The sequence below is a fragment of the Pholis gunnellus genome (genome assembly GCF_910591455.1).
Source record: "Pholis gunnellus genome assembly, chromosome: 8".
NCBI classification, from domain to species: Eukaryota; Metazoa; Chordata; class Actinopteri; order Perciformes; family Pholidae; genus Pholis; species Pholis gunnellus.
The window spans coordinates 27,702,842-27,728,706 of record NC_136534.1 but is presented as its reverse complement, the minus strand read 5'-3'; the positions used below and the strand labels follow the sequence as shown (position 1 = coordinate 27,728,706).

The window sequence follows — 25,865 nt, the reverse complement described above, 5'->3', positions numbered from 1 at the left end:
AAATGTGTGTCTTTTATTTTACGGTGGACATTAGAGGATAAAGAGCAGCATGTGTGATGGTGTCCTCTGTGGACTGAGACTGTCTCTGTAGTCTAGGATGAGGTCCACATGCAGATGGTCTAAAGTAGCAGCAGGACGTAGACCTCCTGTCTAGTGAACGTGGTCTTAGCGAGGTGTGTAGAGGACCCTGATGTGACATCTGGTGTCCGCGTTGATCCTTTTATCTCCTGGCTGCTTACTGAGGATTACAGGTCCCTGCAGGAGCAGCACAGGGACCAGGTTCAGATCATGACCATGTTGGAGGCGTTCAGGCTGCCGGTCTGCTGGCTCCTGGTGGTTCCGGTTCTGGCTCAGGTCCGCCACCCTCTACCTGTGCTGTGGATGTCGATGGGGGACAACCTGACAGCCGGCGTGTCCGTGGCGGTCCGACTGGCTCTGCAGGACCTGAAGAGACAACCACCCCCGCTGGGGGACTACGAGATCCAGTTCCAGCTGCTGGACTCTCAGGTGGGTCACCTTGAACCTGGTCCCTTGGTGTTTAAGGTCTGTCTGAATGTTACTGCCATGTGATCAGGAACCAGAACTATGATGACCCTGCAAGTTATTAGAGCTGGAAGAAGTACTCCTTTACTGCAGTAGAAGTATATACCACAGTGTAGAAATACTATTACTATACTACGATATACTATATACTATACTAATACCAAGTTTAATGACTTTAGATACTGTTGGTAGTTTAATCTACAATAATACATCATTTAGTATTTGATTATTATTCTAAAGCTGTCATAAATGTAGTACAGTAAGAATATTTACCTTCATGTAGTACAGTAAGAATATTTACCTTCATGTAGTACTGTAAGAATATTTACCTTCATGTAGTACAGTAAGAATATTTACCTTCATGTAGTACTGTAAGAATATTTACCTTCATGTAGTACTGTAAGAATATTTACCTTCATGTAGTACAGTAAGAATATTTACCTTCATGTAGTACTGTAAGAATATTTACCTTCATGTAGTACTGTAAGAATATTTACCTTCATGTAGTACTGTAAGAATATTTACCTTCATGTAGTACAGTAAGAATATTTACCTTCATGTAGTACTGTAAGAATATTTACCTTCATGTAGTACAGTAAGAATATTTACCTTCATGTAGTACAGTAAGAATATTTACCTTCATGTAGTACTGTAAGAATATTTACCTTCATGTAGTACAGTAAGAATATTTACCTTCATGTAGTACAGTAAGAATATTTACCTTCATGTAGTACAGTAAGAATATTTACCTTCATGTAGTACTGTAAGAATATTTACCTTCATGTAGTACAGTAAGAATATTTACCTTCATGTAGTACTGTAAGAATATTTACCTTCATGTAGTACAGTAAGAATATTTACCTTCATGTAGTACAGTAAGAATATTTACCTTCATGTAGTACTGTAAGAATATTTACCTTCATGTAGTACAGTAAGAATATTTACCTTCATGTAGTACAGTAAGAATATTTACCTTCATGTAGTACTGTAAGAATATTTACCTTCATGTAGTACAGTAAGAATATTTACCTTCATGTAGTACAGTAAGAATATTTACCTTCATGTAGTACAGTAAGAATATTTACCTTCATGTAGTACAGTAAGAATATTTACCTTCATGTAGTACTGTAAGAATATTTACCTTCATGTAGTACAGTAAGAATATTTACCTTCATGTAGTACAGTAAGAATATTTACCTTCATGTAGTACAGTAAGAATATTTACCTTCATGTAGTACAGTAAGAATATTTACCTTCATGTAGTACTGTAAGAATATTTACCTTCATGTAGTACAGTAAGAATATTTACCTTCATGTAGTACTGTAAGAATATTTACCTTCATGTAGTACTGTAAGAATATTTACCTTCATGTAGTACTGTAAGAATATTTACCTTCATGTAGTACTGTAAGAATATTTACCTTCATGTAGTACTGTAAGAATATTTACCTTCATGTAGTACTGTAAGAATATTTACCTTCATGTAGTACAGTAAGAATATTTACCTTCATGTAGTACAGTAAGAATATTTACCTTCATGTAGTACTGTAAGAATATTTACCTTCATGTAGTACAGTAAGAATATTTACCTTCATGTAGTACAGTAAGAATATTTACCTTCATGTAGTACTGTAAGAATATTTACCTTCATGTAGTACAGTAAGAATATTTACCTTCATGTAGTACAGTAAGAATATTTACCTTCATGTAGTACTGTAAGAATATTTACCTTCATGTAGTACTGTAAGAATATTTACCTTCATGTAGTACAGTAAGAATATTTACCTTCATGTAGTACAGTAAGAATATTTACCTTCATGTAGTACTGTAAGAATATTTACCTTCATGTAGTACAGTAAGAATATTTACCTTCATGTAGTACAGTAAGAATATTTACCTTCATGTAGTACAGTAAGAATATTTACCTTCATGTAGTACAGTAAGAATATTTACCTTCATGTAGTACAGTAAGAATATTTACCTTCATGTAGTACAGTAAGAATATTTACCTTCATGTAGTACAGTAAGAATATTTACCTTCATGTAGTACTGTAAGAATATTTACCTTCATGTAGTACTGTAAGAATATTTACCTTCATGTAGTACAGTAAGAATATTTACCTTCATGTAGTACAGTAAGAATATTTACCTTCATGTAGTACTGTAAGAATATTTACCTTCATGTAGTACAGTAAGAATATTTACCTTCATGTAGTACAGTAAGAATATTTACCTTCATGTAGTACAGTAAGAATATTTACCTTCATGTAGTACTGTAAGAATATTTACCTTCATGTAGTACTGTAAGAATATTTACCTTCATGTAGTACAGTAAGAATATTTACCTTCATGTAGTACAGTAAGAATATTTACCTTCATGTAGTACTGTAAGAATATTTACCTTCATGTAGTACTGTAAGAATATTTACCTTCATGTAGTACAGTAAGAATATTTACCTTCATGTAGTACTGTAAGAATATTTACCTTCATGTAGTACAGTAAGAATATTTACCTTCATGTAGTACTGTAAAGAGTACAACATTTAACTTTATGTAGTACAGTAAAAAGTACAATATATACCTGTACATCTCATGTAAAGGTATGTATTATAAAAAATATTTACCTTTAGGTAGTACTGTAAAGAGTACAACATTTAACTTTATGTAGTACAGTAAAAATATTTACCTTTAGGTAGTACTGTAAAGAGTACAACATTTAACTTTATGTAGTACAGTAAAAATATTTACCTTTATGTAGTACTGTAAAGAGTACAACATTTAACTTTATGTAGTACAGTAAAAAGTACAATATATACCTGTACATCTCATGTAAAGGTATGTATTATAAAAAATATTTACCTTTAGGTAGTACTGTAAAGAGTACAACATTTAACTTTATGTAGTACAGTAAAAATATTTACCTTTAGGTAGTACTGTAAAGAGTACAACATTTAACTTTATGTAGTACAGTAAAAATATTTACCTTTAGGTAGTACTGTAAAGAGTACAACATTTAACTTTATGTAGTACAGTAAAAAGTACAATATATACCTGTACATCTCATGTAAAGGTATGTATTATAAAAAATATTTACCTTTAGGTAGTACTGTAAAGAGTACAACATTTAACTTTATGTAGTACAGTAAAAATATTTACCTTTAGGTAGTACTGTAAAGAGTACAACATTTAACTTTATGTAGTACAGTAAAAATATTTACCTTTAGGTAGTACTGTAAAGAGTACAACATTTAACTTTATGTAGTACAGTAAAAATATTTACCTTTAGGTAGTGCATTATAAAGTACAACATGTACCTCTTGAGATGTAGTACAGTAAAAAGTACAATATGTACCTCTGAGATGTAGTATTAAGTAGAAAGTAGCAGAAAATAGAAATACTCTAAGGTACAAGTACCTCATAATTGTTCTAAAGTACTTGAGTAAATATACTCAGGTGTTTGTCAGACCTCTGAAATAGAATAAAGAAGAAACTGATCTTCGGTTGAACTGGCTTGAACCGGTCTGATCTGGTCTAAGCTGGTCTGAACCGATTTAGTCTGAACTGGTCTGGACTGGTCTGGACTGGTCTGGACTGGTAGATGTCTGCAGTCAGTGAGGAGGCATCATCAGGAGAGACCACTACAGTTCAGAGGTCTGAAGCCAACAAGGTGGATCCACTCGGACCGTTAAGTGTTTTGGACCACTTGGACCCTCGTTAAAGCCCCCCTGTCCCCCTTCCTGCTCGGTCCATGTGAAACCAGGCCTCAGATGAGGTCTCAGTCCCTCATGTGTCCCTTGTTTTCACAGTGTGACCCTGCTGAGTCCCTCAAAGCCCTGTTTGACGCCATGTGGGCGGAGCCCAACTACCTGCTGCTGTTCGGAGGGGCGTGTCCATCTGTGACGGCGCTCATCGCTCGATCTCTGCCGGCTCTCAACCTGCTGCAGGTACACAGCCAGTCCACTTAGTCCACGTCACCCGGTCCACGTCACCCAGTCCACGTCACCCAGTCCACTTAGTCCACTTCACCCGGTCCACGTCACCTGGTCCACTTCACCCGGTCCATGTCACCCAGTCCACTTAGTCCACGTCACCCAGTCCACGTCACCCAGTCCACTTAGTCCACGTCACCCAGTCCACGTCACCCAGTCCACTTAGTCCACGTCACCCAGTCCACGTCACCCAGTCCACTTAGTCCACGTCACCCGGTCCACGTCACCCAGTCCACTTAGTCCACTTCACCCGGTCCACGTCACCTGGTCCACTTCACCCGGTCCACGTCACCCGGTCCACTTAGTCCACTTCACCCGATCCTCATCCATTCTTCTTCTTCTTCTTCTTCTTCTTCTTCTTCTTCTTCTTCTTCTTCTTCTTCTTCTTCTTCTTCTTCTTCTTCTTCTTCTTCTATATCTACTGAACTAAAGAACCTCTGTGAGTGAAGAACACGTTCTAAGGCAGGTAGAGGTTGTGGTTCTTTGAACAGACTGTTTATGTCCATACATGTATGTTAGACCTGGAGGTCAGTTATTTATTCTTCAGGCATGTCAGACATAAGTCCGTATATGGAGATGGTCAGGCATGCAGGACACAGGTCCCCCACTGGGTCAACCAGATACGCCTGTTCAACCAGAGTACGTTCGGTCACACAGAGTTTACAACAAAGTGGAAATATATACTAATTAGTTTGTGTTGAGACTGATCATAAGCTGCTATAATATTACATACGTTATTAATGCTAACATGTATATACAGGAGATAACAAATATCTCCAGAAGGTCTTCAGGTAACTGTCCTCTGCTTCCTGTCCCCTGATGTCTCAGGTCTCGTTTGAAGCCTCGTCCCCCAGCCTGTCCAACAGGAAGCTGTACGGGAACCTGTTCAGCACGGTGCCGTCAGACCGAGGTCTGAACCAGGCCACGGTGAAGCTGCTGCAGCGCTTCAAGTGGTCCAGAGTCGGTGTGATCACACAGGAGGGACCCCGACTCTCAGAGGTGACCCTGTGACTTTAACCACACCACGATGTTGGTTTAACTGATCTCACATGTGTGATGTTGTGTCCTGGTCCAGATGAAGAAGGATCTGAGCCGACAGCTGCTGAAGGCCGACGTTCAGGTGGTTTCCTCAGAAAGTCTCTCTGAAGACGTCTGCAGCAGCTTGAGGAGGCTGAAGGTATCGCAGCACATTTAGTTCAGGACATGAAAGACGTCCTCGGTTCCGTCCTCATCGCTGCTGCTTCTTTGTTTTGCAGGAAAGTGACGTTCGGATCATCATCGGTCAGTTTGAGGAGGATTCTGCCTCTAAGGTTTTCTGCTGTGTAAGTCTCTACATGGACTTATCCCGTTGTTATGGACCCTGAAGGCCACCATAGTCCTCTAACACTTCCTCACCACTAGATGCCACTAGTCTCACACTCTGCTCCTTTAAGTAGGTTTTAAATGCAGGGCTGAAGTCCAATAGTCCTTCAAATGTTGTCCTGTGTCCTTCCCTAACCACTTGCCCTTGACCTTGATGGAATTGTGACCCGGTAATACTTGATGCACAAGACCCAGAATAAACTGGAACTAGAGACTGCAAAAATGCTAAAGGAGGGATGGAATATATTATAAATTATAAAATGAATACATAAGTCAAAACAAATGAATGTGAAAAGAAAACAAACAACATGGGGCTAAACTGCCCCATCAGGGAGGTCAGTGTAGAGTTAAGCGTCAATAGAGGATTCTTAATAAACCACTGCACACAAACTCAAATCAAATTGACCTACTCATAGCACGCTAAGGTGACTCAAACCATACAATAAGATCCTCATGCAAGATGCCTACTGTACCACTTGGCCCCCCCTCCAGCACAGCACAAAGCCCAATAAGAAAATAAACAGGAAATGGCTCATTCAATTGATTTGTTAAAGGCACTCTAAATCTAATACATATGGGAAAACAGTGGTTGGCTCCTCTAGTGTCTTTGTTTAAAACTTTCTAGACTGGACACCGTCCCCTCCCCTAGTTGAAGACATGCCGGTGAATCTACACTTTCTTCTTGGCTGATGTGCCGAAGCAATCACTCCAAGTTTTAGTCGCTCACCAAACAAAGGCTGGCCTCAGCTGCTCTCTCAGGTGTGTCTGAGTCCAGGAGGGGGGGGGGGGGGGGGGGGGGGCGGTGTCCAGTCTAGAAAGTTTGATGTCATGAGGTCAAGGAAGGAAGTGAAGGATACTTCATAAGGACTCCAACGCAGACTGACCAATCCCAGCATAGCATGGTTCATAGCAGCGCTAACGCTAGCTTTAATGAGATTTCTTCAGGGAGTGCAGTTAGTGACAGTGTGGTGAAGCAGCCACGATCGTTTCTGTGTTTCAGGCCTACAGACTGAACATGTTTGGAGCTCGGTACCAGTGGCTGGTTGTTGATGGAGGAACATCTGGATGGAGGCTGAAGGTTTCTGGATGTACGGACGACAGTCTGCTGACGGCTGCAGACGGATCCATCAGGCTTCAGATGAGACGGCTCGGCAACGCCAAGACACCAGGAATCTCCGGACGGGTCAGGAACCACACTCCCACTCACCATCTAACCACGACCTCACTCCTACACACCAGTCACCATCTAACCACGACCTCACTCCTACACACCACTCACCATCTAACCACGACCTCACTCCTACACACCACTCACCATCTAACCACGACCTCACTCCTACACACCACTCACCATCTAACCACGACCTCACTCCTACACACCACTCACCATCTAACCACGACCTCACTCCTACACACCACTCACCATCTAACCACGACCTCAGTCCTACACACCACTCACCGTCTAACCACGACCTCACTCCTACACACCAGTCACCATCTAACCACGACCTCACTCCTACACACCACTCACCATCTAACCACGACCTCACTCCTACACACCAGTCACCATCTAACCACGACCTCACTCCTACACACCAGTCACCATCTAACCACGACCTCACTCCTACACACCAGTCACCATCTAACCACGACCTCACTCCTACACACCAGTCACCATCTAACCACGACCTCACTCCTACACACCAGTCACCATCTAACCACGACCTCACTCCTACACACCAGTCACCATCTAACCACGACCTCACTCCTACACACCACTCACCATCTAACCACGACCTCACTCCTACACACCACTCACCATCTAACCACGACCTCACTCCTACACACCACTCACCATCTAACCACGACCTCACTCCTACACACCACTCACCATCTAACCACGACCTCACTCCTACACACCAGTCACCATCTAACCACGACCTCACTCCTACACACCAGTCACCATCTAACCACGACCTCACTCCTACACACCACTCACCATCTAACCACGACCTCACTCCTACACACCACTCACCATCTAACCACGACCTCACTCCTACACACCACTCACCATCTAACCACGACCTCACTCCTACACACCACTCACCATCTAACCACGACCTCACTCCTACACACCAGTCACCATCTAACCACGACCTCACTCCTACACACCACTCACCATCTAACCACGACCTCACTCCTACACACCACTCACCATCTAACCACGACCTCACTCCTACACACCACTCACCATCTAACCACGACCTCAGTCCTACACACCACTCACCGTCTAACCACGACCTCACTCCTACACACCAGTCACCATCTAACCACGACCTCACTCCTACACACCACTCACCATCTAACCACGACCTCACTCCTACACACCACTCACCATCTAACCACGACCTCACTCCTACACACCACTCACCATCTAACCACGACCTCACTCCTACACACCAGTCACCATCTAACCACGACCTCACTCCTACACACCAGTCACCATCTAACCACGACCTCACTCCTACACACCAGTCACCATCTAACCACGACCTCACTCCTACACACCAGTCACCATCTAACCACGACCTCACTCCTACACACCAGTCACCATCTAACCACGACCTCACTCCTACACACCACTCACCATCTAACCACGACCTCACTCCTACACATCAGTCACCATCTAACCACGACCTCACTCCTACACACCAGTCACCATCTAACCACGACCTCACTCCTACACACCAGTCACCATCTAACCACGACCACCACTGAATGTGTAGTATGTCTCTGCAGACTCCTCAGGACTACCAGGACTCCTACCTGAGACAGGTGATCCAGGACAGGTCAGATGTCAGCCCCCTCCACACCTTCGCCTACGACGCAGTCTGGGTCGCTGCCAGAGCTCTGAGTCAGGTGATGGAGGCCGTGAAGCTCAGAGAGAAGTACAGCAGCCAGAGAAACGTGAGTGTTAGTGGGGAAGAAGTTCAAAGGACGCTGGTGGAGGCCGTGAAGCAGACGCAGTTTGAAGGAATCACGGTGAGCATGTAGACACACCTGAAACACACTCACCTGTGATACCCAAACCTATAAAACACTCACCTGTGATACACACACACCTATGATACACTCACCTATAAAACACTCACCTGTGATACACTCACCTGTGATACACACACCTATGATACGCTCACCTGTGATACACACACACCTATGATACACTCACCTATAAAACACTCACCTGTGATACACTCACCTGTGATACACACACCTGTGATACACACACCTGTGATACACACACACCTATGATACACTCACCTGTGATACACTCACCTGTGATACACACACACCTATGATACACTCACCTATAAAACACTCACCTGTGATACACACACCTGTGATACACTCACCTGTGATACACACACCTATGATACACTCACCTATAAAACACTCACCTATGATACACTCACCTGTGATACACACACACCTATGATACACTCACCTATAAAACACTCACCTGTGATACACACACCTGTGATACACACACCTATGATACACTCACCTGTGATACACACACACCTATGATACACTCACCTATAAAACACTCACCTGTGATATACTCACCTGTGATACACACACACCTATGATACACTCACCTATAAAACACTCACCTGTGATACACTCACCTGTGATACACACACCTGTGATACACACACACCTATGATACACTCACCTACAAAACACTCACCTGTGATACACACACACACCTATGATACACTCACCTACAAAACACTCACCTGTGATACACACACACCTATGATACACTCACCTATAAAACACTCACCTGTGATATACTCACCTGTGATACACACACACCTATGATACACTCACCTATAAAACACTCACCTGTGATACACTCACCTATAAAACACTCACCTGTGATACACTCACCTGTGATACACACACCTGTGATACACACACACACCTATGATACACTCACCTACAAAACACTCACCTGTGATACACACACACCTATGATACACTCACCTATAAAACACTCACCTGTGATACACACACCTGTGATACACACACACCTATGATACACTCACCTACAAAACACTCACCTGTGATACACACACACCTATGATACACTCACCTATAAAACACTCACCTGTGATACACTCACCTGTGATACACACACCTATGATACACTCACCTGTGATACACACACACCTATGATACACTCACCTATAAAACACTCACCTGTGATACACTCACCTGTGATACACACACACCTATGATACACTCACCTATAAAACACTCACCTATAAAACACTCACCTGTGATACACTCACCTGTGATACACACACACCTATGATACACTCACCTATAAAACACTCACCTGTGATACACTCACCTGTGATACACACACACCTATGATACACTCACCTATAAAACACTCACCTGTGATACACACACCTGTGATACACACACACCTATGATACACTCACCTACAAAACACTCACCTGTGATACACTCACACCTGTGACACACACACCTGTGATACACTCACCTGTGATACACACACACCTGTGATACACACACACCTGTGATACACTCATCTGTGATACACACACACGTGTGATACACACCTTTGTGTTTTTAGGGTCCAGTGTTCTTTCGTAACGGAGAGAGGATGACGTCGATCGAGTTGATCCAGTTTCAAGGTGAAAGACTAATGTTCAGGATATTGATTATTGATCATCAGTGTTGGTATTGATTATTGATCAGCAGTGTTGGTATTGATTATTGATCAGCAGTGTTGATATTGATTATTGATCAGCAGTGTTGATATTGATTATTGATATTGATTATTGATCAGCAGTGTTGGTATTGATTATTGATCAGCAGTGTTGGTATTGATTATTGATCAGCAGTGTTGATATTGATTATTGATCAGCAGTGTTGATATTGATTATGATCAGCAGTGTTGGTATTGATTATTGATCAGCAGTGTTGATATTGATTATTGATCAGCAGTGTTGATATTGATTATGATCAGCAGTGTTGGTATTGATTATTGATCAGCAGTGTTGGTATTGATTATTGATATTGATTATTGATTATTGATATTGATTATTGATCAGCAGTGTTGATATTGATTATTGATATTGATTATTGATCAGCAGTGTTGATATTGATTATTGATATTGATTATTGATCAGCAGTGTTGGTATTGATTATTGATCAGCAGTGTTGGTATTGATTATTGATATTGATTATTGATCAGCAGTGTTGGTATTGATTATTGATATTGATTATTGATCATCAGTGTTAATATTGATTATTGATCAGCAGTGTTGATATTGATTATGATCATCAGTGTTAATATTGATTATTGATCAGCAGTGTTGATATTGATTATTGATCAGCAGTGTTGATATTGATTATTGATCAGCAGTGTTGATATTGATTATTGATCAGCAGTGTGTCCTCAGGCAGCAGAGGCGTGTTGGTGGGAGACTTCAGTACTTCCACACAGCAGCTGCGACTGATGAACCAGCTGCTGAAGTTCACAGGTGAGACCCTGAACGCACCACAGACCGTCACAATGAGAACGCTGATCAGGACTGATGCTAAACGTTTGCTGCTGCAGGTCCAGGACCAGCCAGAGACCAGAATCTGGTCCTCGTTCAGCGGCAGCATGTCAGCTTCCTGCTAAATGGCATGATCTCATCAGCTGCAGCTGTGACCATCTTCATCACCCTGACCCTCCTCTTCATCGTCATCAGACGTAAACACTGGTACTTCTTCTGTTTCACATCCTCTGTTCATTTAAAAACAGATCACATCTTTCATGTATTCTTCATTTGTCTTTATTGTTGATCACTGTTTGATATTCATGATTTATTTTCTCTCTGTTTAATGTGACTGTTATGCACCAACATTCTATTGGTTGTTTTTTATTAGTTTTATTGAAAGATGCTTTATAAGATGCTTTATAACTTTACAGTTGCAACAAGAAATAATTCAGAATGAACACACATGCGTACAGAAACACATGAATGTACTTGGTTGATTATAAACATAATGATACATGAATAACTTGTAATAAAAGCAAACATTAGATATAATGTGATATATATATATATATATATATATATAAATGAATCTAGTGATGGGTCCCAGGATGAGCTGCTGCTGCTGGGCGTCCTGCTGTCCTCCTCCTCTGTCCTGGTCTCCGGTCTGGACGGAGCCTCGTGGTCCTCCTGGACATCTGAGCTCCTCTGCTCCGTGAGTTCAGACGGCGAGAAGTAACATGACACCAACAAACACATAGAGAGTACTTTAACTCCAGTACTGCACTAACTGTAGTACTTTATTTTTCGGCTACTTTGTACTCCTCCACTACGTCACAGTACGTCTCCTTCTTTTTACTGAACTAGCGTTGGTTATGATTTACTTTGCAGATTCATTATTAATGCAAACTGTTAACCTCTGGCTACCGAGCGAGGACACGTTATATAGCAGACACACACTACCATGCAAGTCATTTGTTACACACTCCAAACACAATTATACACAAACTAATATAAGCAACTAGAAGATGTACCACAAGATCACGTATTTGTCGCCACGACTCGGCAAACTACCACTCCTGAGAAAGCTACGAACAAAAAGCTAACGGCTACACGGCCGAGCAACACACCAGAAAGCAAGAGAATTCAACACAGAATCCAGAGATATCTTCAGAATTTCTCTCCGTGAAACCAGTCCAGAGCTGTGAGCAAACAAACGGCAGAACAACAAACCGCTTCACCGAAAAGAAATCACAGCAGCAGCTCAGCTTTATGCTGAATCATGAAAAGAACGGCATGATTCCCTGTTTGCCGGCTAAACACTGCTGCTACGGACGTTTCCTGGTGAAGGTCAACCTAACTTGTGGGACCCGGGGGAGGGGGGTCAGGCTTTTGGCGAATGGAATTTTAGGCACGGGGAGACGCGGCGTTTTTTAAATTTTTACTGGCTAAAGACTGTCAATCAACACCAGACTTCTACTTCCACATTCCTGAGACTCTGACGCGTCTATAGAGGCTCATTTTCTACATTTACAGCCTCAGAGAGGATTCAGGCTCTCAAAATGATGCCAAACTGCTGTGTTAGGTTAGATTGAACACTATTAGTGATAAAACAAGTGAAGTATATAGTTATATAGTATATACAATTAGAATAGAACAGCTGCAACAGCTGGTTCCAAAATGAGAATTTGGCTTGACCTTGCATGACCTCTCTGTGCTGAAACCTCTATAACGTTGTCCTGCTTCACTTTATCAAAGTTACATTTTTTTACTACTGACATGGTTACTGCTATGATTTGGGAGTGTGTAGGAGAGCCAGGGCCTCATTTCAAGAACAAAATAACAATAAAAGTGCTTTTCTTTCAGGCGAACCTGAACATTTACACTGATATTTACACATCTGATCAGATCTCACAAGTGTTTCTGTTATTATAACGTCAAAATGGTTCAAATAGACCTCGTAGTGACAGAACTACAGTCGTTTTGAGCAGAGGCCTACAATAGGGCTGGGTGATGTAATGAGGTAATAGTATTAAGTAGTATAGTAGCTGCTCCATCAAATTACAATACAATAATATCATGAATGAGTACTTTTATTGTTGGTACTCACAGTATGTTAAGACGCTGATACTCTGACTGCAGGGCGGTAGTATTTGCAGTATTTGTACACAGTAGTATTGCTCGTACATGTCCTGTTGGACTCCTCAGGTGCGTCTGTGGACCGTCTCTCTGGGTCACACGCTGAGCTTCACTGTTCTGTTCATCACAACGTGGAGGCTTCATCCGCTCTGCAGCATCAAACAGAAGCCGGCCGGCTGCTCGCTGCTCCTCCTGCTCCTCGTGCTCCTCCTGGAGGTGTCGGTTTTAAGCACCTGGCAGATCCTGGACCCTCTCAGACGGGTGGTGCTGCAGCTCGGACCGCAGGTAACAACCGCAGGAGGTTAAAGGTGGAGGGAGGTACTTCAATAAAATACGTGTTCTCAGCAGTAAAAGTACACAAGTACCATCAGCGTCATACAGTTAAAGTAGAGGAGAAACAAATCTGTTTTTCTTCCATCTTTGACTTTTAGTCAACATTTATTTATTTATTTGTATTTATTTAATTTTATTTATTTTCACATTGTATTTTTAAAAGGGTCAAAAAAGGTTTAAAACCAGTTGTTACTAAAGTAACTAATGTAGTTCAGTGAAACGGTCAGAAAATAGAAATACTCCAGTAAAGTACTAGTACCTCAAGAGAGTACTGAAGTCCTACCTTTGACCCCTGAGGAGGGCTTCAGACCTTCAGGCCGATGGTTTCATGTGAACTCTCTGTTGTCTCTCAGAGCGTCTCTGAGGATCAGGACCAGGTCGTCCAGCTGTTCTCTGAACGCTGCAGCAGCTCCAACATGCAGCTGTGGCTCGCTGCTGTCTGCGGATACAAAGCTCCTCTACTGGTACTGAGTCCAGAACCCAGTCCAGAACCCAGTCCAGAACCCAGTCCAGCTCTGTGACGCTGTAGAAACATGACAGCTCTGTGGTGTCTCTGCTTCAGGGTCTGGGCTGTCTGGTGGCCTGGAGCGTCCGGATGCTGGACCATCCTGGACCCCTGAGCGTGTTCGCCGTGACAGCGTTCAGCGTGTCTGGACTGTTGGGGTTCCTGCTGACGGACCACAATCCTCCAGTCCATCTGTGCGTCACCAGCGTCCTCGTCCTCGGCTGCAACGTCTTCATCCTCAGCCGGCTGTTCGGACCGAAGGTCGGCGCGTCCTCCTGAGAAGTTGGAGACGGTGGTCTTCGTCCTCAGGGACCGCTCTGACATGTGGTTTCCTGACTTTTGCAGGTCCTGGATGACGGCGAGCCGTCAGAGCCGAGAGAGGACGAGGAGACGAGGAGGCTGAGCGGCTTAAACCAGCAGCTGAGGAATCTAACTGCACAGGTGAGGACACAGAGACGTCCGCTGTGATTGGCTGAGCGGTCGAGTAGTTTAACTCTGCAGAATGTTTCCTGCGTTCTTTACAGCTGGATGTGGAAATAGAATCCATCAGCATGCAGCTCCATGAGACGTCTGAGCTCCACCGCGGGACGAGAGGACGACACACAGGTAAAGATGTGAAGGGACATCTGTTACCAATCACTTAACCTGGGTGTAGCCTAGCTTAGCACAAAGAGTGGAAGCAGGGGGAAGCTGCTAGCCTAGTTAGCCTAGTTAGCTTAGCTCCATCATGAAAGAAGAGAACTCTTCCACCAAGCGTCATTAAAACGCCCTCACTAGTTTTCCTGTAAACACGTTTGCAGTATTAACATACACACATATATATATAATATATGTATATATACATATATATATAATATATGTATATATAATATATGTATATATACATATGTATATAATATATGTATATATACATATATTATATATATATGTATATATACATATACAGCATATATCTCCAGAGTCATGACGGAATGAACCGTTTGGTCTCAGCAGGTGGACTCAGATCTGTGACGTGGTCTCATGTAGCTCAGGTCTGTTCTGAGGACAGAAACCCGGAGCGGGACCCTTTGAGTCCAGACGACATCAACTCTCCTGAACAGTGAGAAACCTTTTCTCTCTTACTGCAGTAAAGTACGAGTTCCACGCTGTAGTTTCTTCATTTGTGCTCGTTGTGCTTTTCTGTCAGCGTGCGGCGCCGTCTGTCCGTCCAGCTGCCGATCCTCCATCTTTCCTACCTTCCCGCCGGCGTCAGCGCCAGCAGCTCCAGTCTGTTCGTTCCACACGACGACCACTTCCTGTTCCACTGAGCCAATCAGACGACAGCTGTGACCTTCAGGGTGTTCTGGACTGTTCTGGACCAGAAGATTCTCGGTCACTCCGGAGGAACTGAGGGACTCTTTTATCTCAATATAACATTGATTTGTAATGAAAATCTAAAATATGACATTACATCACATTTTCTACCATTAAAATGTTTTATAATTTACTAAAAACCTGAAATGTTTCCTGTTTAATCAGCTGAGCAACAAGGATGTTCATCAGAGATCAGATGAGCCTCAGGAGTTCCTGAGGGGTTTGGGTTCACATCGTTCTGAGATGGAGAACTTAAATTGTGAGAATTAAAATCTTTATTTAAAGTTTACTGGACAAAGCTGCAACAACATCCTGAAGATTTATATGATTTTATAAATACGTTTTGTGGAAGGTCACCAAATCATCCGGCAAGGCACCTCAACTAATTTTAACTGTTTATTTAGAATCTAAAAACAGCTACATGAGCAGCTCAATAACACAAACAGAGATCCATAGTCCCAGATGATCTGATCTCACCAGGTCGCTGAGAACCTTTGAACTCCACCAACGTCTGGACTCTGGATGTCGTCTGGACTCAGAGGGTCCCGCTCCGGGTTTCTGTCCTCAGAACAGACCTGAGCTACATGAGACCACGTCACAGATCTGAGTCCACCTGTGGAGGAGTTTGAAGACTGATCCAGATCCCTGGTACAGGTCTGGGGTTAGTTTGTCACCAGGTGAGGATGAGATTCATCCGGAGATGCTGAACGTTCTGGACATTGTTGGGCTGAAACTCATTAATGTTGCATGGAGGTCTGGAGCAGAACCTGTGGAACCAGGGAGTTTGTTCCAATTACTATTTACCCTCCCTAAAAAAGATCATTCCAGACTGACTGTCGAACCTCAGATCCAGGTACTCTGTACTCTACCTGTTCAGGTACTCTGTTCTCTACCTGTTCAGGTACTCTGTTCTCTACCTGTTCAGGTACTCTGTTCTCTACCTGTTCAGGTACTCTGTTCACTACCTGTTCAGGTACTCTGTTCACTACCTGTTCAGGTACTCTGTTCTCTACCTGTTCAGGTACTCTGTTCTCTACCTGTTCAGGTACTCTGTTCTCTACCTGTTCAGGTACTCTGTTCTCTACCTGTTCAGGTACTCTGTTCACTACCTGTTCAGGTACTCTGTTCTCTACCTGTTCAGGTACTCTGTTCTCTACCTGTTCAGGTACTCTGTTCTCTACCTGTTCAGGTACTCTGTTCTCTACCTGTTCAGGTACTCTGTTCTCTACCTGTTCAGGTACTCTGTTCTCTACCTGCTCAGGTACTCTGTTCACTACCTGTTCAGGTACTCTGTTCTCTACCTGTTCAGGTACTCTGTTCTCTACCTGTTCAGGTACTCTGTTCTCTACCTGTTCAGGTACTCTGTTCACTACCTGTTCAGGTACTCTGTTCACTACCTGTTCAGGTACTCTGTTCTCTACCTGTTCAGGTACTCTGTTCACTACCTGTTCAGGTACTCTGTTCTCTACCTGTTCAGGTACTCTGTTCACTACCTGTTCAGGTACTCTGTTCTCTACCTGTTCAGGTACTCTGTTCACTACCTGTTCAGGTACTCTGTTCTCTACCTGTTCAGGTACTCTGTTCACTACCTGTTCAGGTACTCTGTTCTCTACCTGTTCAGGTACTCTGTTCTCTACCTGTTCAGGTACTCTGTTCTCTACCTGTTCAGGTACTCTGTTCACTACCTGTTCAGGTACTCTGTTCTCTACCTGTTCAGGTACTCTGTTCTCTACCTGTTCAGGTACTCTGTTCACTACCTGTTCAGGTACTCTGTTCTCTACCTGTTCAGGTACTCTGTTCACTACCTGCTAAGGTACTCTGTTCACTACCTGTTCAGGTACTCTGTATACTACCTGAGAAGAGTACTTCTTCTGACTCCCTGTGAGTTCTTACGATGAGTCCCAGTCAGTCCAGAACTCATGAGCTCTTCTTCTTCTCTCAGATAATAAAGGTAGAACCTCTAGAAGCTGCTGTGTGGTTTTAGTCCTCCAGAGGGCTCCAGATTCACATGATTCAAAATCAAAGTTCTTCTGTAACAATTTATTTTTATAATTTAGGTTTTTTAATGAAACCAGTATTTTTTACAGTAATGTTATCTTTTCCCATATGTGTCTTTGTAAGTAGGAAGTTAACTGTTCACCATATTAAACATGAAACGATTGATAAGATCTGTTCTGCGTGGTCTCTGACTGACTTTATCTGCAGGAAGTCGAGCCGCCGGAGGACAAAGAGTCTCTGTTTCTGTTGTGACGTCCAGCTTCATTCAGGACTGTTTGTGCACAAGAACAGACGGCCGGCTGTCGGCGTGTAATCAGGTGTGATGACACGCTGACACATTACATCACCGACCACGCTGCCATGTTTCTGTGCAGAGCGTGCACATTATGCAGAGATGATATAACTCCCATGAGTTCAGTGACTGAGCAGAGCTCAGTCCTCTTTAAAGAGAGTTCAGTTGAGTCTGTGATCCTCAACTGATCTCATACGTTGAATGAAGTTTCTCTCCTTTAACCCCTTCAGTGTCTTCAGTTATAGAGGAAGCCATATTGAGCAGAGTGAGTCATCGTTGGATTGCTGCTGTCACTTGATCGTCTTTCTGAACCTTCCTCGCTCTTTACAGGCCAACAGACTTCATGTCACTGGTTTCTGTTTGGTTGATCTGCAGTGAAGCTTCCTGCAGTGAGCATGAACTTCACTATTTCAGGTTAGTTGAGGTCTGATTACAGAGGAAACCCATTGTTCTTCTGCAGATTCTGGCTAAACGCCCACAGCAGGGAGGAGGAGGAGGAAGAGGAAGAGGAGGCTCATGGGGGGGCGGTGTCCCCCTCTGAACACCACACGACATAATGAGAGCGGTCAGGCGTCTCTGAATGAAGTCACGCGGTGTGACACCGTGTTTCTGCAGCAACGACGATGAGGAAGAGGGGAACATGGATCAGTTTAAATCAAATCACAACACAACCACTGACATCACTGAACACATCTTCATGATGTTTGAATTACAATAGTACCAAAAGAATGGAAACACAGCATCTTTAAAATCTTCACTTTATTCTTTGGGGAGCAGAACTTCAACCAGCACCACAAAACTCAATTTGTGCTTTAAAAAACAGCATTATTGACACAAATATCAAAGTGAATCTTTCTTCAGAAAAGCTTCAGGAGGCTTCAGTTCTAACAAAGTGTTTAATCCAACAGTTTAAAGTCTTCAATGCAGCTTCTAGACTCAGAGAAGAACTGGACTTCAGTGTTAAACTCAGACTTCTTCAACGTCTTTTCTTCTGCATCTTAAGTTTTTGTTTGGTTTTAAATCAGATTCCTTTAAAGTCAAATCTGCTCGAATGATCACCAACTTATACCAAGAAGTCCTGGTGAGACTCTTCCTCTTCCTCCTCCTCTTCCTCCTCATGGACGGACTCTCAGTGGTCATGTGACCCGGATAACGTTTAAACCGACAGTTCAGAGTGAAAGCAGCCGCGTCTCTTTCAAATCCTGTTTTCATTGTGAACTCCACTTCTTCTTTTTCTTCTTCTTCTTCTTCTTCTTCTTCTTCTTCTTCTTCTTCTTCTTCTTCTTCTTCTTCTTCTTCTTCTTCTTCTTCTTCTTCTTCCCCTTTTTCTCGCCTCAGTGGTTCAGGATCAGAGGCTGAAGTCTTCGTCCTCTGCAGAGACGCAGTAAAAGTTCAGACTTTCCAGCCGCTCACTTTCACTTTCAGTTTGTCACTTCTGTCTCTTTCAGCCGGTGCAGAGTGTCTGGTAGCTCGTCTTCTTCTGTGATCTCAGCAGAGGCGTCTGAGTGTCTCGGTCTCGAGACAAAACCCTCCTGCCGGCCTGGCGGAGACGTCCACGAGTCCATCCAAAGACCAGACAGTTGAGGAAACCCTGAGAGGCCGAGGTGAAGGCCTGCGGATAGAAGACACACTGAAGTTCATTAATTTGGCTTGAGACCCTTAATAGCCAAGAAACACCTGACCCCTGATCCTGACCCCTGATCCTGACCCCTGATCCTGACCCCTGACTCCTCACAGGCTACAGCATTTTAATTGATTTGAGAGGCTTGAGGATTCTCCAGTATTTCCTTGTATCATCCTCTGGTTCTTTAAAGAGAAGCTGAAGCTTCACGTGTTAAAGCTGCATTCTCTCTAGTGTCCACCAGGGGGCGACTCCTCTGGTTGTATAGAAGTCTATGAGAAAATGACTCTACTTCTCTCTTGATTTATTACCTCAGTAAACATTGTAAACATGAGTTTATGGTCTCAATCTCTAGTTTCAAGTCTTCTTCAATACAGCATGATGTTCATTTAGTAAATGATGGTCCATTTAGAGTCACACAGACCATAAAGCAGGGGATGCTTTAGGGGCGGGGCTACACAGTGATTGACAGGTCGACACCACGGCGTCCGTGTTTTCTTTTTAAAACTTGAACTCTTTCATCGTGTGTTTTCACTTCATCAAAGTTAATTGTAACATTTTGGTCCTAAACATGATTTATTCAGTGTTGAACTGAGCTCCGCCCTCTGATGTCACTTCTGGTTCCAAAAAACAAGATGGCGACGTATTATTATGAATCCCTCTTCTTGGCGAGACACACAGGGTCCGGCATTCCAGCGCTGTCATTGGCCCGGCGTCCGTGCTCGGCGAGGTTCTGGTCGCCTGACTTGTTCCGGTCCGGACCAACGAGCTGTCCTGACTCCAACTACTGGAGGTCTAACTTTAACCAATCGTTGGTCTTACCGAGAAGAGCAGTGGGATCCTTAAACTACCTTTACTTCTGAAGAGGCTACGTCTATTTCACAATTCAAATATTTGAGTAGAATTGGAAAATAGCCCCAAAAAATGTTTTTATGAAGTTATTGATCCTCTGGTGACTAAGCAGCTTTTGACACTGAAGTTACAGATAAGAACTTTAACTAAGGATGCTGAACAGGCCTCCTGGGTCCAGGTCTACAACCGGCCTCCTGGGTCCAGGTCTACAACCGGCCTCCTGGGTCCAGGTCTACAACCGGCCTCCTGGGTCCAGGTCTACAACAGGCCTCCTGGGTCCAGGTCTACAACCGGCCTCCTGGGTCCAGGTCTACAACAGGCCTCCTGGGTCCAGGTCTACAACAGGCCTCCTGGGTCCAGGTCTACAACAGGCCTCCTGGGTCCAGGTCTACAACAGGCCTCCTGGGTCCCTCTGTATGAAGTGTCTGACAACACTTACTGTTAGAGAAGTCAATCAAACGTCTACAGAGAGACTCCTAAAGACATCGGTCCACAGGTGTGTTCAGACCCCAGACCGGCTGAGGACCGGCTCCAGACCCCGTCCTCACCTGAGATATGTAGAGGGCGACGCCGGTCGCACCTTGACCCGCCGAGGGCTTCACCAGCCGGAGAAGAGCCAGACTCACCGCTGAGGAAACAAACACGAAGACACAGAGTCAGAAACCCGGCTCTTTGGTTCACCACGGTGACGTGAGACGGAGACACAAACCTGAACCCCAACAGAGGACGAAGACCAGCGGGTACAGCAGCATCCGCCGGTCCATCGCGCGGAACGAGGCCCGCTGCTGGTGGCCTAGATAACCGTTCGAGGTCACGACCCGTCTGTAGATACATCGAGCTTTCACTGCGAGCACCTGGAGCCGGAGAGGAAGGAGGTTCAACCGGTTTGTTTAACGTCATGTCAGCGTCACGTGACGTCACTCACCGTGATGCTGAGGAGGGTGAGGAAGAAGGAGGCAAGGAAGATGGCGAGGCGGTAGGTGCGCAGCCGGGCGCAGGCTGTGATTGGCTGCTGGTGCTGTGAGGTGAGGTACAGCGCTCCGGTGTGCATCAGGAGACACCTGGTGGGGGGGCGGAGCACAGTGAGCTCAGGTAAATACTTCATCACGCTCTTCATCGTGTCTCAACGCACCTGTAGGGCTCGCTGAAGTTAGCCTGACATTGGCTGATGTTTCCTTGAATGAACACAGGCGTCATCAGCAGAACAGGAAGCAGACTACGAGGAGCAGAGGAGCGACCGTTAAAGAGGATTCAGGAGACATGAAGAGCAGCGATACGGAGAGATGAACTCACCCTGAGAGCAGCGCAGTGACCACTCTGCTGGAGACCTGGACAAAGACAAAGACCTGAATCAGAACTCACTCCAAAGACCTGAATCAGTGCTGTGATGTGTTGGTGGTTTGGTGGTTTGGTGGTTTGGTGGTTTGGTGGTTTGTTTATCGTACGATTAAACTAACCAGGTTTAATGTGCTCATCAGCTGGACAGAGCCCGGCTAGCTGTTTCCCCTCGTTTATGCTAAGCTAACTGGCTGAGAGCTCTGGTGTGTTCTTAGACAAGTGGTGAATCTCCCAAACTGTTGAACTATTCCTTTAAGTCACATCACTGTGGCAAAAACAACCCTCATCATCATCATCATCATCATCATCATCATCATCATCATCATCAACCTCATTTTAATCTATTTTCACCTTTTAGGAAACATAAAACTCTAAAGTACCTTTTTACTGCAGTAAAAGTATTAATACCACACTGTGGACATGCTGTAGTAGAAGTATGTGAGTATTATCAGTAGTTGAAGTTAAAGTATTGATCAGTAAAATGTTTTCTGATGTGTCACTGCTGCATTCATGTGATTGTATCATGTTAACTTCGTTCAACCCTGCTGGCTGGTTTCATACTCATCATATTCTATCAGATCATCAGATGTTTGTTCGTCGCTGTAGCTCATAGAGTAAAGGTGTGAACCTGAAGGGGGACTTGGTTGATGCAGCTGTAGAACTTGTCTCTGATTCCCGTGTAGAGGTTCAGCACATAGTTGAGGGTGTAGAAGAAGGAGGCCATGTAGAGAATCTGAACAAAGACACGGAGATAGGAATGTGTTTCTGAGGTCTGCTGCTCTGTTTCCTCCGAGACTGACCCAGTCCAGGACCAGTCCAGGACCAGTCCAGGACTCCAGAACATCTACTGAAAGTTAGGTTAGCATTTTATTGTCATGTACATATACACATATACGAAATTTGACTTCTGCATTTAACCCATCCCGAGCTTATTGGGAGCAGTGCTGCTGAGAAGTGCCATGGGAGCAGTTAGGGGTTCAGTGTCTTGCTCAGGGGCACTTCAGCACAGAACCTTGTGGTTACCGGACAACCCTCTCTACCCATTGAGCCACGGCCGCCCTGGTGCTACTGGTCCAAAGAACTGGTGGACGGGTGTATCGTGGGATGAGCAAGAAGTGGTGAGTAATGTAATGTAGAGCAGTAAAGTGTAATATAGAGCATTATAATGTAATGTAGAGCAGTAAAGGGTAATGTAGAGCATTATAATGTAATGTAGAGCAGTAAAGTGTAATGTAGAGCAGTAAAGGGTAATGTAGAGCATTATAATGTAATGTAGAGCAGTATAATGTAATGTAGAGCAGCAAAGTGTAATGTAGAGCATTATAATGTAATGTAGAGCAGTAAAGTGTAATGTAGAGCATTATAATGTAATGTAGAGCAGTAAAGTGTAATATAGAGCAGTAAAGTGTAATGTAGAGCATTATAATGTAATGTAGAGCAGTAAAGTGTAATATAGAGCAGTAAAGTGTAATGTAGAGCAGTAAAGTGTAATGTAGAGCATTATAATGTAATGTAGAGCAGTAAAGGGTAATGTAGAGCAGTATAATGTAATGTAGAGCAGTAAAGTGTAATGTAGAGCATTATAATGTAATGTAGAGCATTATAATGTAATGTAGAGCAGTAAAGTGTAATGTAGAGCATTATAATGTAATGTAGAGCAGTAAAGGGCAATGTAGAGCAGTAAAGTGTAATGTAGAGCATTATAATGTAATGTAGAGCATTATAATGTAATGTAGAGCATTATAATGTAATGTAGAGCAGTAAAGGGTAATGTAGAGCATTATAATGTAATGTAGAGCAGTATAATGTAATGTAGAGCAGTAAAGTGTAATGTAGAGCATTATAATGTAATGTAGAGCAGTAAAGGGTAATGTAGAGCATTATAATGTAATGTAGAGCAGTATAATGTAATGTAGAGCAGTAACGGGTAATGTAGAGCAGTATAATGTAATGTAGAGCAGTAACGGGTAATGTAGAGCAGTATAATGTAATGTAGAGCAGTAAAGTGCAGTCTTACCTGCTCCACAGTGTGCAGGTGGTAGCAGAGAGTGTTCAGGCTGCTGCAGTGTTGAGAGAACAGAGCGGCTCCGATCAGCCAGCAGACAGCGAGCAGCAGGTCGGACACACTGAGCAGGAACAGAGGCTGCAGCTGCAAACACAGTTTGACTTCTTACTTATTGTTATATATGTTATATTCTTTAAAGTAAAGGACCATAATGTTGATATTACAGGTTTTATCCAGATTATTTATAAACCTTTAAACATCTCAGCTGAGCATTTCCTAATAATACAATCAGTTGTTTTTTTAAAATCATTTTCTACCAGTGAGACTAAAACAAACATAAAAATACAAATGTGAGGTCTAAAGTAAGGTTCAAACTGATTTTTTATTTTGTGAGATGATGTTCAGAAACTGGTTTAAAGCCTCTTTGTAGACCTGGAAAAAAACAACCTTCAGGTTCATGTGGATCAGGTTTCTGCTTTGACTCTGAACTCAAATCTCCACTGAGTCACAAACAAGCTGCAGTTCTACAAACGTCTGTGACGTGAGTCTGAACATCATTCACAAAGTCAGAGAGTCACTGAGCAGAAACACGTCAAACAAAGAATGACCTCTGACCTCCGGCGTGCGGTTGAGTCTCTGTGACTTCACACAGACGATGACGGAGGCTGAACCCAGAACACTGAAACAGAACCAGAGTCAAGTCTTCATCCTCATAACTCGCTGGAAAAGATTCAATAGTTTAAGAAGGAGCCTCTACTCAAACGTTTCCTTCTTTACTGTCTGAGTGCTGTGACGAGATGAAGTACAACATGAAGCTCAATGTACCGAAGAGAATCAAACACTTTAATCTGAACTTCAGGAGGATGAAGATGTTCGTGATGAACTCACTGACCTGAGCAGAGCCATGACGAGCTGGATCCACCGGACTGCTTCATACACCTGCAGACGGATCAGACCTCAGATCGGTTTCACACGTTACAGCATGCAGAGAGCTCAGAGAATGCATCAAGTTAAAGAAATGAGCTTAAAAGATGAAACTATGAGAAAGGTTGACTAAACAAACACAAACAGGAAGTGAGGGCTCAGAAAGCAGCACTTTATGAATAAATATAAATAATTCTGGATCTTATCGTCAGTAATCATCGACCTACAGCCTCCTTCTTACAGATCATGACTGAAGGAATCTGTCGCTTTGATCAAACAGCCAGGAGGAAGTCGTGACTTTGTTGGGACTATTTTCTCTCGTATTTGTGGCAGCAGAGATTTGACAATAAGGAGTTTCAGGTTTGAAGCAGCTGCAGATGTTTGAGTGAAAGTGAAATAGAGAAGAGACACGAGGTGAAACTCATTTCAATGATCATCAGCAGCGATGCTGAACACAGTGAGACCTCCTTCATGTTCTGTTGAAGAGGCTTCGATGTGTTTCACAGAACCTTTACTAAACTCCTCTTTTTATACTCTCATGTAAAGAGTACTTCTAAAGGTTGATGCTGATGCTGATACTTTGGTTCACAGTAAAATATCTGAGTACTATTATTAGAACACTATGTTTAACTAACAGGTTCTTTCCTCATGGAAGTAATGAGAGTGTAACACTGACCTCAGACCAGTCCTTTGCTCCGGTGGTGTTTCTCTCACTGCTGTTGGTGGAAACCTCGAGCAGATTCTCTGAAGTCGACATGATGAGAACTCAAAAGATGGATTCAGAATGAAGGTCTGTGCAGCCTGAACCTGAACAGACAGCAGGCTGCATTCATTCACACTGACTCCGCCCACTCTGTCAACAGGACCACGCCCCCTAGGAGGCCAGAGTCAGACCAGAGTCAGACTCTCAGCATGGCTTTGACTTGTGGCTCATTTCAGTCAGTTCGGAAGCTTCCTGAGAGAGAAACTCTAGACCAGGACTCGTGATTCAGCACCTCTTAATCTATTTCACTTCACAGGGTCGTTTCT

The 25,865-nt window shown here is 43.3% G+C and overlaps 2 protein-coding genes across 2 annotated transcripts; one reads left to right on the top strand and one right to left on the bottom strand.

Moving 5' to 3' along the window:
* Positions 1-294: 294 nt before the first annotated feature.
* On the top strand, positions 295-15,760 carry LOC306699760 (gamma-aminobutyric acid type B receptor subunit 2-like; the record flags this gene model as incomplete). Its single annotated transcript, XM_079164480.1, has 18 exons — positions 295-507; positions 4,350-4,487; positions 5,361-5,531; positions 5,608-5,709; positions 5,789-5,854; positions 6,895-7,077; positions 8,694-8,936; positions 10,564-10,624; positions 11,396-11,476; positions 11,554-11,701; positions 12,074-12,191; positions 13,685-13,900; positions 14,302-14,412; positions 14,511-14,714; positions 14,799-14,894; positions 14,978-15,059; positions 15,480-15,552; positions 15,640-15,760. 18 exons carry the CDS (start codon positions 295-297, stop codon positions 15,758-15,760), a joined length of 2,427 nt encoding a protein of 808 aa, XP_079020606.1.
* Positions 15,761-18,874: 3,114 nt separating this feature from the next.
* Positions 18,875-25,593, bottom strand: tmem116 (transmembrane protein 116; the record flags this gene model as incomplete). The annotated part of the gene is made up of 11 exons (XM_079164478.1): positions 18,875-19,708; positions 21,118-21,197; positions 21,279-21,423; positions 21,495-21,630; positions 21,702-21,785; positions 21,863-21,897; positions 22,536-22,640; positions 23,925-24,056; positions 24,528-24,591; positions 24,805-24,851; positions 25,513-25,593. 11 exons carry the CDS (start codon positions 25,591-25,593, stop codon positions 19,541-19,543), a joined length of 1,077 nt encoding a protein of 358 aa, XP_079020604.1. The 3' UTR covers positions 18,875-19,540.
* Between the last annotated feature and the right edge of the window lie 272 nt (positions 25,594-25,865).